The 18,843-nt window shown below is 41.0% G+C and overlaps 1 protein-coding gene across 1 annotated transcript in view; it reads left to right on the top strand.

The window, feature by feature from the left end:
• Positions 1–5,677: 5,677 nt before the first annotated feature.
• The window catches only part of ZSWIM5 (zinc finger SWIM-type containing 5), a 144,950-nt gene continuing 131,784 nt past the window's right edge, over positions 5,678–18,843 (top strand). The window contains exon 1 of the mRNA XM_058680379.1: positions 5,678–6,536. Coding sequence (XP_058536362.1) covers positions 5,939–6,536 — 598 coding nt within the window. The 5' untranslated portion in view covers positions 5,678–5,938. The remainder of the gene's footprint in view (positions 6,537–18,843) is intronic.

Raw genomic sequence — 18,843 nt, 5'->3', positions numbered from 1 at the left:
CTGGTTCTGTCACTCACTTCCTAGAGTCCTTGATTAAGACACATTTTTTTTTCCCTAGGCTTTTCTTCATATATAAAATGGAGAGAAAGGGCTAATCAATTCAGGATGAATAATTGATTACTCTTTTATCTAAATGGATTATGGAGCAACATTTAGGACCTCATTGAAATTAAAGTGGTAAGATTCTTGGCCAGCACAATTCAGTGAGCTTTCTTCAGCAACACTATATTTCCCAGCTGAAAACTGTAAAGCACTGCATCAATTTTATGTATTTTCCTGCGATTTCCTCTGTATCAAATTTCAGGACCAGAAGAGCCCTTTATGTCCAGTCTTAAACAATTTAATGTCCAGTCTTAAATAATTTACTTTAAGAATAAATATACTTAATTTTGTTTAGGACTGCAATATATTTAACTGACAATGTCTCACAAAGAGCATATGTATATTTATAGGAAATATATTTGAAGGTATGAAATTTAACTTCATAGTTTATTAATAAATATTCATTAAAAAATAATCCACTTATTTATTTTAATACTTTCTGATACAGTTTTAAGCGCTCTGGGTTTTCCTCTCCTCAAACCTTAGCCCCTCCCCCCACTGATTTTCCCCATATTATCACAATAGTATATTCCTTCATAATCAGTCATAAATCCATTCTTCTGCTTTTTGAATGTATCCTGACATTGTAGGCATGAACAATAGCAGAAAGTCCAGCATCCTATTGTCAAGACATATTTAACAGTTTCATTGGGAGTCCATCTTTGATTGAAAGTACAGATGCCTACTGCATTGTATCTTCACATATGGATATGATAGTCTCTATTACAGTTACTGTACATCCCCTTAAATGAAAAGCCATAAAACAAAATCAACAACAGGAAGAAAAAAATTTAAAAAAATTAACAGCATGAAATTAAATAGCATGTTACTGAATGATCAATGTGTGACCTATAGTCAGTGAGGAAATTAATAAGAAAAAAACTTATTTGAATAAATGAAAATGAAACCAAATCTATCAAACCGCCTGAGATGTAGTAAAAGCAGTATTGCATTTTGCATGAAGGTTGCCTTATATCAGAGAGAATATATGATATTTGTTCTTTTGGGATTCACTTGTTTCATTAAGCATAGTGGTCTCTAATTGGCACCATTTTTTTTTTGCAAATGGTAGACTTTCATTCTTTTCCATGGCTGAGCAGTATCCTATAGAATAAATGTGCCACAGTTTCTTTATCCATTCCTCTTTTGACAGGCATCTGGGTTGTTTCCATGTCTTTGCTCTTATAGATTGTGCTAATATAGGACTACAGATCCCTTTCTTCTATGCAGATTTCATTTCTTTTGGATATATTCCTACAAGTGGAATAGTTGAGTCATAATATGGCAGATCAATTTTCAGTTATCTTAGTACTCTCCATATTGATTTCCATAGTGGTTGAACTAGCCTACATTCCCACCAACAGTGAAAGAGGATACCTTTAATCTCACATCTACATGAGCAGGTGTTATTGGTAGAGTTTTGAATGTAGGCCAATCTCACAGCTGGAGTTAAGTGGAACATCAGTGTGGTTTTCATTTGTATTTCAGTGACAGTTAGAGAGCCTGAGCAATTTTTTATATGTCTACTAGCCATCTGAATCTGTTCTTTTGAAAAATGTTCATTTCTTTCGCCCATTTCTTCACAAGGTTGTTCTGATGTTGAGTTTCTGAAGCTCTTTGTGAATCCTGGATATTAGTCTCCTATCATTTGTCCAAAGTAATATACAGATTCAGCACGATCCTAACAAAAATTCCAACAACATTCTTCTCAGAAATAGAAAAGATGATACAAAAGTTCATCTGGAATCACAAGAGACTATGAATAGCCAAAGCTATCCTAAGAATAAAAATTAAGCTGGAAGAATCACAATTCCAGATCTCAAGACATACTACAGGGCAGTGGTCATCAAAACAGTCTGGTACTGGTACAGAAACAGATAAGACCAATGGAACAGAATAGAAACACCAGAAGGGAGCCCACACATGTATGGTCAACTAGTCTTTGACAAGAAAACTGAAACTAATCCATGGAAAAAGCCTGGTCTATTCAACAAATGCTATTGGGACAACTGGATAGTAACCTGCAGAATTAAGAACCAAGACCTTCACCTGTCACCTTATACAAAAATCAGCTCTAAATACATCAGGGATCTAAATCTGTACCCAGAAACCATCAAACTATTAGAGGAAAACATAGGACACATTCTCCAAGAAATAGGAACTGGGAAAGACTTCTTAGAAAAGTCACCAAAAGCACAGGCAGTCATACAAAATAAACAAACAGGACTACATCAAACTAAAAAGCTTCTATACAGCAAAGGAAACAATTAACAAAATGAAGAAGTAACCAAAAGAATGGGAGAAAAATTTTGCATGCTACACAAGTGATAGGGGACTAATATTCAGGATTCACAAAGAGCTTCAGAAACCCAGGGACAGTAAAACAAAACAAAACAAAACAAAAACACCTGAAAAATGGGCAAATGAAATGAACAGACATTTTTCAAAAGGACAGATTCAAGTGGCTAACTCATATATGGAAAGAAGCTCAGGCTCCCTAGCCATCAGGGAAATACAAATAAAAACCACATTGAGGTTCCACCTAACTTCAGTGAGATTGGCCTACCTTCAGACCTTTACTAATAACATCTGTTGGCATGAATGTGAAGAGAGAGGTCCTCTCCTTCACTGCTGGTGGGAATGTAGGCTAGTACAACCATTGCAGAAGTCAGTAATGGAGAGTGCTTGGAGAATTGCAAATAAACCTGCCATACAACCCAGCTATCCTGCTCTAAGGAATATACCCAAAAGAAATAAAAACTGCAAATGAGAAGGGGATCTATAATCTTGTATTTACACCAGCACAATCTACAATAGCAAAGACATGGAAACAATCCAGATGCTTGTGCAAAGAGGAGTAGTTGAAGAAAATGTGGTGCATCTAGTCCGTGGAGTATTACTCAGCCATCAAAAAGGATGAAATTCTACCAATTGCGATAAAATAGTCCCAACTAGAGACCATTTTGCTCAGTGAAATAAGTTAATCCCCAAAGGGCAAATACAATATGTTCTCTCTAATATAAGGAAACCGTAAATTGTAAATCCAATAACCCTTTCCATACCATTTTTTGCTGCATCCCATGTGTTCTGATGTTTTTAATTTCACTTTCATTTCTTTCAAATACTTTCTTTTTTTCTTGTCAAATTCATCACTGGCTCATGCAGTGCATGGTGGCTTCATTTTACCCAAGAGGCTTTTTTGTTTTGTTTTCATTACCCAAGACTGTAGGTTATTCAGTGGAACGTTTTTTTTTTTTTCAACTCCATGGTGCTGTAGTTTTGTTGTTGTTTAAACTTCATATCAGTTTTTGACCTTATTTCATGACTTCTCATTTAAGTGAATGAACAGTGATGGAGTAATAGAGACTACTATATTCCAGATGTGAAGATACATTGCAATATGCATCTCTACTTCCAAATCAAAGATGGACTCCCAGTGAAAGTATTGGACATGTCTACACAATGGGATGCTGGACTGTCTGACATTGTCTGTACCAACAATGTCGGGGCACACTTAAATAACGGACTGATGGAATCATGACTACCTAGGAAGGACTATACTATTGTAACAATAGGGGGAAAATCAGTCAGGGGGTAGGAATTTGGGGGAGGGGAGAATCTCAGATTCTACAGGATTGTACTATAAAATTCAAAAATTCAAAATAAAAATTTTTAAGAACCCAAAAACAATTAACTGATTTTCCTACAAAGAAAATTAAAATCAGGGCCCGGCGGCATGGCCGAGCGGCTAAAGTCCTCGCCTTGAACGCCCCGGGATCCCATATGGGCGCCGGTTCTAATCCTGGCAGCTCCACTTCCCATCCAGCTCCCTGATTGTGGCCTGGGAAAGCAGTTGAGGACGGCCCAGAGCACTGGGACCCTGCACCTGCTTGAGAGACCCGGAGGAGGTTCCTGGTTCCCAGCATCGGATCGGCGCGCACCGGCCCGTTGTGGCTCACTTGGGGAGTGAAACATCGGATGGAAGATCTTCCTCTCTGTCTCTCCTCCTCTCTGTATATCCGGCTTTCCAATAATAATAAAATCTTTTTAAAAAAATTTAAAAAAGAGCAATATATGCAAAACATTTTTTAAAAGTTGGCATTAGGGCTCGGCACAGTAGCCGAGTGCCTAAAGTCCTTGCCTTGCACACGCTGGGATCTCATATTGGCACCTGTTCATACTCCGGCTGCTCCACTTCTCATCCATCTCTCTGCTGGTGGCCTGGGAAAGCAGTAGAGGATGGCCCAAAGCCTTGGGTCCCTATACCTGCATGGGAGACCCAGAGGAGGCTTTTGGCTCCTGGCTTCATATCAGCTCAGCTCTGGCCATCATGGCCACTTGAGGAGTATACCAATGGACGGAAGATCTTTCTTCTGCATCTCTTTCTCTCTGTAGATCTGCCTTTCCAACAAAATATAAAATGAGTCTCAAAAAAAAAAAAAAAAGAAAGAAAGCCTGTCAAGGTGATCTCACTCAGGGTATAAATTGAGATTACACTACTTCATCGTAACCCATTTATAGGTATTTACAGATACAGATCTATTTACAGATATGAACAGGTATTGCCTACCTACTATGCTAAGTAAGCACTCAGTTTTACTTGTAATTCTTATTAGTTTTACGCAGAGGCACTATTACTAGCTTTCTTAAGTGGTTTAACCTAGTCATGATACTACATTTGAGAATCCATTCATTCGGAAGGACCAGCTCAACTATAGGAACTATAACTACCATAATTCTTAGAACATTCTTAAGTTGTAGAGCTGAATTTGTCAGCAAATTCTGAAACACTCCGTTTTCTTGGATGAGCAAATTGCCATCCTGTAGCACACAGTATGTGTCAGGTAGAGGACAAACCACAGTATAGTGAATAGATATATGATCCTCCCTGTCACAGAGTTTACAGTCAGTAGGGCAGCTGGTTACTAAATCGAAAAAATATTTATACCACCTGACTATTGACATACATGGATAGAAGACTAAGGCAAGTGAGGAAAATGTGAAAGCCTTGATTTAGACTGGAGGTGGGGGCAGGGTGTCAGAATTCTGCCAAATAGCCTTGTGCTAGGGACACAATGTCCGAAATCGTGCAGACAACCCCGCCAAGTGTCTGGAGCGATCAGCAATGAGACCTGCTGGAGCGACTTCGCTGAGTTCTGTGGTGGGGGATGGGGGACGGGGATCGCTGACTTTATCCTACACCAAGGCACGAGCAGAGTTTTTACGACTGGAACTTATGACCGCCCCTCCCCCCAGTATCTGCCTGCCTAGTATCTTCCCCTCAGATCCTCCTCTGGGCTCGCGTCTCCTGTCAAGTCAGTCTACCGCAGGAGCTCGATTTTGAGTTTCTCCGTCCTTGAGGTGGTGGTTCCTCTGTGGCTGTCGGTCTCGCCATTTCACTTGCTCACACAATTCATTTCTCTCCCGCCTGACGGCAGGTGCTCTCAGGGCGCGCGCGCGCGGGTGGGCTGGAGTGGCCGGCGCGTCCCGGGCCTCCGGCAGCCGACCGCCCAGCGCGAGCGCTCGGCGCGCGTTCCGGGGCTGTCGCTGCCTGGAGCGCGCCGCGGGCCTGAGCTCGCGCCCGCGGCGGCCCGGACGACGCGCGCCACCTCACGCTGGTCCTGAGGTCGCCCGCGTCGCCTCTCGCGGCGCGCGCACCAGACCGGCCCAGGCTCCCCACTCGGGCCGGCTGGCTCGCGAGTTCTCTCGCCCCGCCCCGTTCTTCCGGCGCCGCCGCTAGGCGCTTGCGCGGGGCGCGTGGCCGTGGCTGGGGTCTCCGCCGCAGCCAGAGCCGCCGCCGCCGCCTCAGTCTCAGTCAGTCAGTCCGTCCCCAGCAATGGCGGAAGGAGGTGAGCGAGAGGAACTGCTCTCGCCGCCGCCGGTCTCTCCGGCCAAGCGGTTGTGCTCGTGGCCCAGCCCACAGGCTCACCACCCTCGCGGTTCTCCCGGGGCGGCCAGCGGAGGGGTAGGGGGCGTCGGCAGCAGCTGCCTGGCCGCCGGGGCCCGCCCCCACCTGCAACCGGAGTCCTTGCTGGACTGCGCCGCCAAGACGGTGGCGGAAAAGTGGGCGTACGAGCGGGTCGAGGAACGCTTCGAGCGGATCCCGGAGCCTGTGCAGCGCCGCATCGTCTACTGGTCCTTCCCACGGAATGAGCGGGAGATCTGCATGTACTCCAGCTTCCAGTACCGGGGCGGCCCCGGCGCCGGCGCGACTGGCGGCGCCGCGGGGTCTTCGCCGGCCGAGGAGGGGCCGCCGCCACCCCCCGGGGCCGCCGCTCCGGCCGGCCCCGCCCCCGGGGCCGCCGTGCCGGGGACGTCCCCCGGGCTGGGCGCAGGGGCAGGCGCGACCGGTGCTGGCGGCGGTGAGGGGCTGCCGTTCCGCCGGGGCATCCGTCTGCTGGACAGCGGCTCCGTGGAGAACGTGCTGCAAGTCGGTAGGTGCTCGCCTGGCCCCTCAGTCCCTGGCCTCCTCATTTTGCAGGTGCTTCCTTTTCTGCTCGAACCCCGGCTTTCTGCCCAACTCCTGTAACCCCTGTGCAAGAACAAGCCACATAAAAAACTTTTCTCAACATTTCTTTCAGGTCCACTACTGCTCTTTCTACCCTCCGCTGGCCCTCTCCTCTAGGTCCCTATTGCTTTTTGTTTGTTTGTTTGTTTGTTTGTTTGAAGAGCAACTAGGTCTCTCTCTCTCTCTCCCTCTCCTTCTTCTCCCTCTTCTCCCTCTCTCTGCTCTTGACTCCATTCTCTGTATCAAAGGGAGAAAGAAAGGGGCGGCAAGCCTTTTGGGGAGGAGATGCTTTGAGAAATTTTTTTCTTTTTAGATTTAAGTTTAGGGAGGAGAGGATTGTTACTGAATCGGGAGCGAACGATATTAGAAGCTTTGAAGGACAGGCTGTCACGAGCAAATCTGTAGTCTTAGGTGATTGAATCTGAGTGTAATTAACTTTTGACACTGGGGGAAAAACACGACAAAATGCTATGCATTTCAGAAAAATTTAATTGTCTGCTTTAATATATTTTTCCTCCCCCGGACCACTGGTACTTGGGAATCTAGGCTGCAGACTAACAATAACCGAAGATGGAAATGTGACAGCTTCTCTTCTCCACACCCCCACCCAAGGAAAAAAAAAAAACCCACACAATCTGGAGTGGGGGTGGGGTCTGTCTTCCTTGTCAGACTGGGGTAAATCAAAAGCTGGTCACGTTGGGTGTTCAAACGCGTCTCATTGAACAAGTCTTCGCATTTGCTTTTGTTTTATCTTTCTGTTTGTAGAGAGATGAAAAATGATTTCTTTCTTGTTCTTTGGAGCGTCTAGGCAGTTTGTTAATCTTATTAAATATATAAATACGACGATTCTGATTTAGGAATGGTTAAGGGGAGGGAAAAAATGACAGTAATTAACATTGACTTGCTATGTGGAAAATTAAAGCATTGATTTTTTTCCATCTGGATCATTATAGTGTTCTGGAAGCACATATTTATGCGTTTTGTTCTGTAATGTGTACTCTTATTTGTTGAAGAAAATATCGATTTTTGGAAGGAGTTGGAAGGAGGTTGTTTTCAGAATTAAACAAGCACAGGCACATATGTACAAACCAAAACATCTAGCTCTCTTATTCCCAGGAAAAACCAACATATATGGATAATTTTTCTTTTAAAAAATAATACACTATGGTGTTCTATAGAACGTAATATGCCTGTGATTGAGAGTCATTGAATCATTTTTTTCTCGTTGAAAGGATACTTGCCATGATATGTTATGTAAAGGTGAAATGCGGATTTATCCTTTGCCAGAGTACAGTGACTGGATGGAGAAAGTTTTGTTCATTTGAAAGGGCTAGTCCTTTGTGTATTTGTATATATTCTTGAAAGAATGAATTGAATAAATAGGTAATTCAGGCATATATCTTGAATGCTGAAATATTGAAAACATGAAAATGAATATAGTCATTTATTGATCTAGGGGTTATTTTTTATGGAGTTGATAGTTAACTTTTTAAGCCTTTAAAATGTTTTAAATTGACAATTCTTAAGTGTAAGAGATGAATTTGAAAGAATTTTCAAACTTCTGGGGATAAATGAGGGAATAGTTTTGAAGAGGTATCTATTTTTAGAGACTCAAATGTTAAATTCCAAATGCAGATTGTGCAGGTTGTCTAGACTGATAACGGGTGTGTTTATGGGTGCTAGGCACTACTATGATCTTTCAGGGACCTGGAGAAAAGATCCATATAAATATGTTTTCAGATTCACTTTGGATTTCAAATATTGACAAGAGAATGAAGTGGTCTCTTTTAAGTATGCTGTTTGAGAACTAGAAGCTGAATGATCTTGATTTTTTCTGACCTTTCTGGTAGGTATAGGGGAGAAGGATATTCCATTCTGTAATCATTTTGAGCTCTGCATCTTGGCATGAATGTAATATGTATAACTAGAGATCTCCCCTCAGCTCCTAGTCTTAAAATTCTGAGTATAATGACTTCATCTAGATGATAGGTTTTTATGAAAGTATTGCCAAGAGATGAGTGAGGAAGTGATTTGTATATAGCAAGATAGTAATCATGTTCTTCAGTTTATAACATCACTCCAACCTTGATTTAATTACCAAATGATGCTAATTAAGAATTCTACCAATTTCCTTACCAAGCTATATCATAAGTGCAGAATTGGGTGGCTACTGATAGTTGCTGCTTTGGGAAGAAGGAAGTTGGCATGTCTCTGTAACCGTTTCTTTTTAAGTAAAAATTCATAAGGAATTTAAATGGAGCACAACATGAAAGTTTTGAAAGAAAGTAAACTAAGACAAGCATTTGTACAAAAAGTAGATGCATTAAATTCTGTAATGTCTGAGTACATTCCAGTTGAATGTGGTACCCAGGAGAGTATAACATTGTTAGCCTCCTTTAAAAATAGGCTATTGTTGTAAAAGGTAATTTTAGAGGTTTTCTTGTCTTAAGAGTAGTTGTCTGTATACTTACTGCCATTTACTCCTTACAGAAATGTAAATTAAAGCCTAGGGAAACATCTGCAGCATACACATACTTTTTTTTTTTTTTACAAATGTGTTTAAAATTATTTTAAAAAAAAGAGAATGGCTAAAAAGAAAGACTGAAGTACTAAGTGCTGACAAGAATATGGAAAACTGGAACTTTCATACATTGCTGGTGGGGTATTAAATGGTACAGTCACTTTGGAAAATGATTATTTTTAAAATAACTTTTAAAGAATTATTTATTTATTTGAAAGGAAGTGAGGGAGATCCCCCATCTGCTGATTCACTATCCAAATGGCTGCAGCTAAAGTCTGGAACCTAAACTCCCTCTGGGTCTGCTCTATGGGTGCAGGGGCCCAAGCACCTGGACTGTCATTTGCTGCTTTTCCTAAATCATTAGCATGAAGCTGGATCAGAAGAGAACTGGTGCTATGATACATGGTGCTGGTGGTCATAAGCAAAAACTTAACCAGTGCCACAACACTGGTCCCAGTTTCTTTCTCTTGTTTTAAAAAAATATTTAGTTATTTAAAACCATTTCTTGTGATCATACACTTAACCATAAGATTCAGCAGTCTTACTCCTAAATGCTTATTTGATAGAAAGAAAAGCTTTTGTTCATATGAATACTTATAGCAGCTTTATTTGTCATAGTAGCAAACTGCCAACAATCCGGATGCCCATCAAAAGGGTGAAAGGTTACAGGAATTATTGTATGGTCATGTAAGCAGTATAAAGGAAGAAACTTTTGGTAGCCTAGCAACATAGATGAATCTAAATAAAAAGAAGCCAGACATGAAAGACTACATATAATATTGTTCAATGTACATGAAATTTTTGAAAGCCAGAAGTTATGTTGACAGGAAGATCAGGGGGGAAGGATTGCGGCACAGTATATGTATATATGTATATATGGGATATACACATACATATATGTAAGTATATATATATGTACATCTTTATATAGGTATAATAGACACGCGTGTGTGTATATGTATCCAATATTGGAGGGTGGGTTTGAGTTCCAGCTATTGCACTTCCAAACCAGCATGAAGCTGATGAATCCTGGGAGGCAGTGGATGATGAATAATAAAATGCTTCGGGCCCTGCTGCCCAAATAAGAGACCTGATGGAGTTATAGGCTCCTGGCTTCGACCTGGCTCAGCCCTGGATGTTATGGGCATTTCAGGAGTGAACCAGTGGATAGAAAATTTCTCTGTCACTCTGCCTTTCAAGTAAACAAAAATCAATAAACATTAAAAAAAATTAAAAAGAGGAAATCAGAGCTAATTGTTGCTAAAAGTGTTCTACATTAGGTGGTGGTCACATGACTGTATTTGTCAAAACTTAACAAATTATGTTGGTTACATTGGTTACATTGGTTATAAATGTTAAATATTCCTCAACAATTAGATTTTTAAGTGAAACTTTTTTAAAATTTATTTTTATTGGAAGGTCAGATTTAAGGAGAAGCAGAGACAGAAAGATCTTCCATCCACTGATTAACTCCCCAAGTGGCCAAAACAGCTGGAGCTGAGCCAGTCCGAAGATCCAGGATCTTCTTCCAGGTCTCCCACACAGGTGCAGGGTCCCCAGGCTTTGGGCCATCCGCTACTGCTTTCCCAGGCCACAAGTGAGAAGCAGAATGGGAAGTGGAGCAGCTGTGACGTGAACCGGTGCCTGTATGGGATCCTGATACATGCAAGGCGAGGACTTTAGCCACTAGGCACTGCACTGAGTCCAACAATTTGATTTAAAAAAAAAGGGGGGGGGACTATGGGCTCCAACCCCAATCTTGATTTCACAGTAGAAACACTGGGGGAGATAAAAAAAACACCCCAAATTAGTTCAAAATCTGTTAAGAATGAAGACAAATCTCTCAGATGGTTTTATGGGTGGTAGCCAAGGTTGAGAAATGCTACTTTAGAATAATGATCACCTTTATTAATGTTACCAACATTTCTAAATTTTTTGTTGGCAATCAAAGCATCATACAGTTTCTACAATACAAATGTGTATACCATGTCAACTTTGTTTTCTACGTTTGACTATGCTGTTTCACTTATTTTAAAGTTATGGATAGGGTTTTTTAAAATAAAAAATTTATTTGTTTATTATTTTTTAAATAAATTCTTGTTTTTATTGGAAAATCAGATATACAGAGAGGAGGAGAGACAGAGAGGAAGATCTTCCGTCTGCTAATTCATTCACCAAGTAGCTGCAACAGCCAGTACTGAGACAATCCAAAGCCAGGAGCCTGGAACCTCTTCTGGATTTCCCATGTGGGTGCAGGGTCCCAAGGCTTTGGGCTGTCCTTGACTGCTTTCCTAGGCCACAGGCAGGGAGCTGGATGGGAAGTGGGGTTGCCGGGATTAGAACCAGTGCTTGTCTGGGATCCCGGCATGTGCAAGGTGAGGACTTTAGCCACTAGGCTATAACACTGGGCTCACATTTGTTTATTTTTATTGGCAAGGCTGATCAGATTTGTGGAGAGGAGAGGCAGATCTTGCATTTGCTTATTTTGTCCTCAGATGACCCAGGGGCCAGAGCTGAGTTGATCAGGAGCCAAGAGATTTTCATAAGTGTCCCTCATGGATTCAAGTTCCAAAGGCTTTGGGCCATCTTCTACTACTTTCCAGGCCACAGTCAGGGAGCTGGATGGGAAGTAGAGCAGCTGGGACATGAACTGGCACCCATACGGGACCCCTGCACTTGCATGGTGGGAATTTAGCCATTGAGCAATCATGCCAGGCCCTATTGGTAGATATTAAGGAAATCTATTTTCTTATCGTTTCAGCAATGTGTCTGTCTTTCTGTTGGAAAGCTAAAGCATGTAGATTGTGAATTAATGTAATGCCATGCTGTAATTTTCTTTGTATTTGTTGACTTATTAATTTATAAAACTTAATATATTTTTAGTGTGTTTTGCAAAATATAACATAATCCCCATACTTAAAGAATATACAATTTAATATATACATATAACATATCATTCAACACAATGTTTTGAATAATGGAGGTAGTTACTGCAGAGATTGAGAATAAGAAGTGCTTAACTGGAAAAAATGGAGATAGCTGGAATATTGTGCTATTTTAACACTAATTATAAGAAAGTAAAATTACATTTAAGACTTATAGTAGTAGAGATTGAAGACGTGATGTACTGCTTGCAGGCTAACTGAACCTCTGATGGGATTCCTTCTGTTTAGACATTTTGTATACCTGTAATGCTCTAGTACAGTTGATTCAAAGGAAATATTAATAGGCAGGAAGATGACAAAAATATTGCCACGTATTAACCTTTTCCCCCCTCAGAATAAACCTTATAGATTTCTGGCTTCAGGATACCTTTGTTATTGTCAAATGATATTTTTTTTTTGTTTCAAAGAATTACTGCTCCTTTAAGGTACAAATACATGGTAGAAATATTAGCAGAATAGTTTTTTGACCATCTATTTGTTATCTTGTGGTCTATAAGCAACAGGGAAATGTATTATGTCTTTGAAAGCCTTGATGATAATTTTATAAATATATGTGTGTGTGTGTACTCTATTCATTTGTGATTTTATTGAATGGAAGTTTGTAATATTAATAGATTCAGGAACATCTAACCTACACAATTCATAGGAACAGAAAGTAGAATAGACGTTAAAAGCTGGTAAGGGGGAGAGAGTGGGAGGTTACTGGTTAATTGTTACAGTTTTAGTATGGGATTGTGAAAAAGTTCTGGGGATTGACAGTGGAAGTGGTTGTACTCATTGTGAAAATATCTAATGCTACTGAACATGTATTCTTTACCACAAGAAAAAATTAAGCAGAAAGGACTATGTATTGTATGATTCCATTTAAATGAACTGTCTAAAGTATGTAAGACCTGGAAATAGAAGATAAATTATTTGTTTGCATGGATGGGAAGTAGGAAAAATGATTACTAATAGGCACAGGGCTTCCTTTTGGGATGATGAAAATGTTCTAAATAAATGGTTTTGATGATAATACAAATCTGTAAGCATAAAAATATCACTGGATTTGTAAATGTGAGTAATGTCTCAGTAAGCCTTATTAGAAAAACAAATATTCCAAAAAAAGAAAAAGGAAACCTCAAAGACATTCTGTTTCATGGTCTAAATTCCTAAGCATTAGATTAGAGAACTGGTGTTAACTCCCACTCCTGGCACTTTCTAACCATGTAGTCTTGGATAAATTGCTTAATCACTGCCTCAGTTTCCTCATCTAGAAAACAAAGACACAATCATATGTCAGAAATGATGACAATATAGTTAAATGAGATAACGTATGTGAAGGCAGCTTGGAGTTTGCTACACATGGAAGACTGTGGGTATTATCTTTATTTTCTGCTTTCTGCATTTAAAATTCTACATATTTATTTTATTTTTTTAAAAAAGATTTATTTATTTTAATTACAAAGTCAGATATACAGAGAGGAGGAGAGACAGGAAGATCTTCTGACCGATGATTCACTCCCAAAGTGAGCCACAACGGGCCGGTGCGCGCCGATCCGAAGCAGGGAACCAGGAACCTCTTCCAGGCCTCCCACGCGGGTGCAGTGTCCCAATGCATTGGGCCGTCCTCAGCTGCTTTCCCAGGCCACAAGTACATATTTATTTTTGAGAGCCAGAGATAGAGAGTACTTGCCTCAGGTTCATTTTCCCAAATTCCCACAGTTGCTAAGGCTGGCCTGGGGTTAAAGGTATGGACTGGGAACTCAAAGCTGCCTCCCAATTCTGCATTGGCAGGAACCTGGAGTCAGGAGCCAAAGGACAAATTAAACATAGGCACTCTGAGGCAGGATGTGTACATCTTAATCAGTGAGCAAAAAACTCAGACTCATCTACTTTTGAAAGTGCCATTTTCTTATCTACTTAGTCAAAGTTAAAAAGTCCTTTGCATTATTCAGTCATTATTTACTGGGTGTCTATGAACCTGTCTGTGTTCTAGTCATTGGAAATAACCACCACCAACAACAAAGTTTCTGCTTGCATGGAGTAAACTCAGTGAGTCAATAGGCTGAGCACTTTGTCTTTGAACTTATGTTATAAATTGTTACAAGTATTACTTTTCAGTTATCTTAGCACTCTCCATACTGACTTCCATAGTGGTTATACTAACCTGCACTCCCGCCAACAGTGAAGAAGGATACCTTTCTCCCCACATCCATGCCACCAGCATTTGTTGTTAGTAGTTCTGAATGTGAGCCAATCTCACTGGAGTTAGGTGAACCATCAGTGTGGTTTTTATTTGTATTTCTACTTCTGGGAATATATCCAGAGAAAATGATATCTGCATATGAGAAAATGACCTGTGATACAGTATTTACAGCAGCGCCATCTGCAATAGCGAAGACATGGAAACAACCCAGATGCCTGTTGAAAGGAATGGATAAAGAAATTGTGGTGCATCTACTCAGTGAAACACTATGCAGCCATTACAAAGAATGAAGTTCTACCATTTACAATAAAATGGTCCCAACTGGAGACCATTATGCTGAGTGAAATAAGCCAATCCTAAAAGGGCAAATATCATATGTTCTGTCTGATAAAAGGCAACCTTCATGCAAAATACAATATCAATATCTCTACATAGGTAAACATATATTCATCTAGAGGAACTGTATAATGGAAACCAGCATACTGAGAAGTGGGAGTACATTACAGTGTGCATCTGTACTCCAAATGAAGGATGGACTTCCAATGAAACTGTTAAATGTATCTTGGCAAAGGATGCTGGACTTTATACCATTGTCTATACCTACCATGTCAGGATGACCTAAATAGCAGAATGATAGACTTGTGACTGTTGTTGAAGGCCTAAACTATTGTAATAATATAGGGGAAACTGGGCTGGGGAGGGGGGGAGTGGAAATAGGGAGGGTAGGAGGGGAAAACCCTGAGCCTATGGAACTATATCATAAAAAATTAAAAATTAAGTATTACTTCCCTTCCAGTCAGTAAGCTCTTCCAGGGCAAGCATTCTAACAAATATACAGCACGACAGTTAATAGGCATCTTTTTTTTTTTTTGAAGATTTATTTATTCTTATTTGAAAGATAGAATTACAGAGAGGAAAGACACAGAGAGATCTTTCATCTGCTGGTTCACTGCCCAAAAGGCCACAACAGCCGGAGCTGAACAGGTTTGAAGCCAGGAGCCAGGAGCTTCTTCTGGGTCTCCCACATAGGTACAAGGGGCCCAAGGACCTGACCCATTCTCTGCTTTCCAAGGTCATAAGCAGGAAGCTAGATTGGAAGTGGAGCTACCGCAACACAAACCAGTATCCGTATGAGATGCCTGACCTGCAGGCTGAGCTGTGCTGGCCCCAACTTCAAAATGGACTTTTAAAAGGTTGTTGTTTAAATGAATCAAGCACATTGTCTTGCTCATTTCCCTAGCTTTCAAAATAGTGATTCCCAGTCCTGACTGCTTTATAGAGTAATTTGAAGAACTTTGGTGAAAGATACATCTTAGGTCTCTATTTTTGGAAATTCTAAGACTGCCATGGAACTCAGAAACTGTATTTTTGACAAGTTTCCCAGGTTTAAATAAGTGTGTTGTAACCATTGCTCCATAGCACTTAGAACATTGATGTGTTTGTGATGAGCTTAGTAATTGTTGGCTGAGATATGTTTATTGATTGATACCCTAACTTGTTTCAAACAAAATTTGGAATTTATGGATCAAATTGAATTACTTGGATTGGTCAGGTTCAGTAGAGTTAATGTGAAAAAGCTACTAAGCTCAACAGCATTTTGATTTGCTGATATTAGTGAAAATCACTAGTGTTGAATCTCTCCTTTTTTATTTTAAAATGCTAGTTCTTTGGGTGAGTGTTTGGTTAAGTTACCATGCCATATTCCATATGGCGTTCAACTCCTGGCTACTCCATCACCATCCAGCTTCTTGATAATGTGCATCCTGGCAGGCAACAGATGATGGCTCAAAGACCTGTGTCCCTGACACCCATGTGGAAGACCCAAATGGAATTCTTGGTTTCTGGCTTTGACCTGTCTGCTGCTTATCTAAATGCTGTATAAGTTGGGTTTGTTTTTTGTTTGTTCTAAAAGAACGATGGCTTGACATTATGTTATAGATAGATTAGATTTTTTAAAAGTTTTTTTAATAATTTATTTTTATTGGAAAGTCAGGTATACAGAGAAGAGGAGAGACAAGAGAGGAAGATCTTCCATCCACTGATTCACTCCCCAAGTGGCTGCAATGGCCGGAGCGGAGCTGATCCGAAGCCAGGAGCCAGGAGCTTCCTCTGGATCTCCCACATGGGTGCAGGGTCCCAAGGCTTTTGCCGTTCTGTACTGCTTTTCCAGGCCACAAGCAGGGAGCTGGATGGGAAGTGGGACTGCTGGGACATGAACCAATGCCTGCATGGAATCCTGTACATGCAAGGCAAGAACCCTAGCCTCTAGGCTACCACACCAGGCCTGACAAATGAGTTTTAATGGTTTGCATTAGAAGCATAGTAATAACCTATGAGGTTACTGAACATATTATGCCTAGCCGCCTCATTGTCTTTTTATGGAATTGCATTTTTAAGATTGTGTTCCCTGGGAAATGGACACTGAGATGCAAGTCTGCTTGCAGAAGGTTTTATTAGAGAGTGCTTTTAGGATGAACACTTACAGGGATTGTGAGAAAACTGAAAACATAAAGAAACATACTTCTTCCAATGTTACAGCTCTTCCCCTTAGCTCAGACCACATTCCAAATCCAGAAAACATCAAGTGCCAGTCCAGCTTCACCAGTGCCAGTGCCTCACTCACCTTCCCCCACTCCCCCACCCCTAGCCTTTCCATCCTGATTGGATTATGGGGTCATTAACTCCCTCACCTTTGTAATAAATATTAATTTTTGAAAAATAAATAGAAATGAATTAATTTATTAAAATTACATTATTTATTATGAATTTATTTATTGATTTATTAAAAATAAATTAAAAAGACTGTGAGAAACAAGATTGAGAGGGCAGAGTGATCAAATTAGTGCAGTTGCAGGGGGTGCTGCATTCAGTCCCCTGGAGAGCTCTGGAACTTGACTGGCACTTGAAGTTCTCTGGATTTGGATGTGGTCTGAGCTAAGGGGAAGAGCTGTAACATTGGAAGATGTTTCTTTATGTGGTAGAGATGGAGATGAACCACACAGGGCCTCTTTAGGGAACTACTTATTCTAGCTGTTGTTGGTCTCAGTTGCAGGACGTATTTTACCCAAGGCCTTATGGTCCAAAGTCAGCTTGCAGATGGCTGAGCAGGGTGGGAGCATGAGTGTCCATCTCTTTCAACTCAACATGGAGCTGTTTGATAGGTAGTACCAGCTCCAGAGGGTCATACCTAGTTGGTGGAGGGTTTGTTAAAAGCCTTTTTTTATGTATTTGTCAGGGAGATAAAATAGAATGATCGTCCATCTTCTGGCTCACTTATCACATGGGTGCAAGAGCCACCGCTGGGCCAGGCCAGTGCCAAGAGCCTGGAGCTCCTTCTGGAGCTGGTTGCTGGTTGGTTGGCTGGTGCCCAAGGCCTTGAGCTGTCATCTGCTGTTTCCCAGGATGCATGGAAGCTGGATTGGAAGCAGAGTAGGCAGGGCTTAAATTGGTGCTCTGATACATGGTATGTTCATCTGAAATTTCAGCTTCACCCTCTGTGTTAACATTTGCTATTCTTTTCAGTCCTGCTTCTGCCTGCCTTTTCATTCACAGGTGTTAATTTCTATTAAGTGTGAGGGTGTTTAAAAAGCCTTGCATAAAATAAGATTTGGAATTATGTATATTTTGTGTGAAAATTTTTAAAAGCCATATGTGTTTTTTTCCATAACAATTTTCATCAACTTTTAAAAAAAATCAGGTATCTGAAAGGCAAAGAGAGACCTTCTTCAAATGGGTGTATTGGCTGGAGCTGGGCCAGATTTGAAGCCAGGAATTGCTTTTTGGTCTCCCACATGGGTAACAGGGGTCCAAACGCTTGGGCTATCTTCTGCTACTTTCTCAGGTGCTTGAAAGTCACTGAATCAGAAGTGAAGCAGCTGGAATTTGAAGCAGTGCCCATAAGGGATGCTAGTGCTGCAGACAGTGGCTTAACCTGTTGTGCCACAACCTGTTCTGCTACCCCCTGAATGACCTTTTTGAAGACTTCTTCATCTCTCCCCATGCAAACAACATATAGCTGGATTGGAAGTGGAGTAATTGGGACTTCTATATGTGGGTGTGGTATGATATTCATCCTGGATTTCAGATTATTTTTTTGCACCAAACAAACTTAACCTTTTACATCTATTTTCCAATAATTTTTTTAAAGTTTTTAAAAAAACTGTATTCGAAGAGACCGAGAGATAGAGAGTGCACTCCCATGCTCTAGATTCCCTCTCCAAATGACTGCAGTGGCCAAGGCTGGACTGAGGCCAGGGTTGGGATCCAGGAATGCAATCCAGATTTCCCATGTTACAGAAACCCAATTAACTGAGCCGTCACTGCTGCCTTGCTGGGTGCACATTAACAGGAGGCTGCAGTCAAGAGCAGAAGTGGGAACTGGACTCAAGTGAATGGGTATCTTAACTGCCAGGCAAATGCCTGCTCTTCCATGAACTTGCAAGTCCCTTTTTATCTTGCATGCTAAACTCCATTTTGGTGTCTGCTTTCAGAAACTGAACTTGTGATACTTTGAGTTAAGAACAATTTTTAAAGGAGGACATAGTGTTAGTTCTTAAGAGCAAAGTCTCCTGACAGAGAG

The sequence above is a fragment of the Ochotona princeps genome, chromosome 2 (genome assembly GCF_030435755.1).
Source record: "Ochotona princeps isolate mOchPri1 chromosome 2, mOchPri1.hap1, whole genome shotgun sequence".
In the NCBI taxonomy this organism is placed as follows: Eukaryota; Metazoa; Chordata; class Mammalia; order Lagomorpha; family Ochotonidae; genus Ochotona; species Ochotona princeps.
Note: the sequence above shows the minus strand (reverse complement) of the source record. Positions and strands in the feature narration are given on the sequence as shown.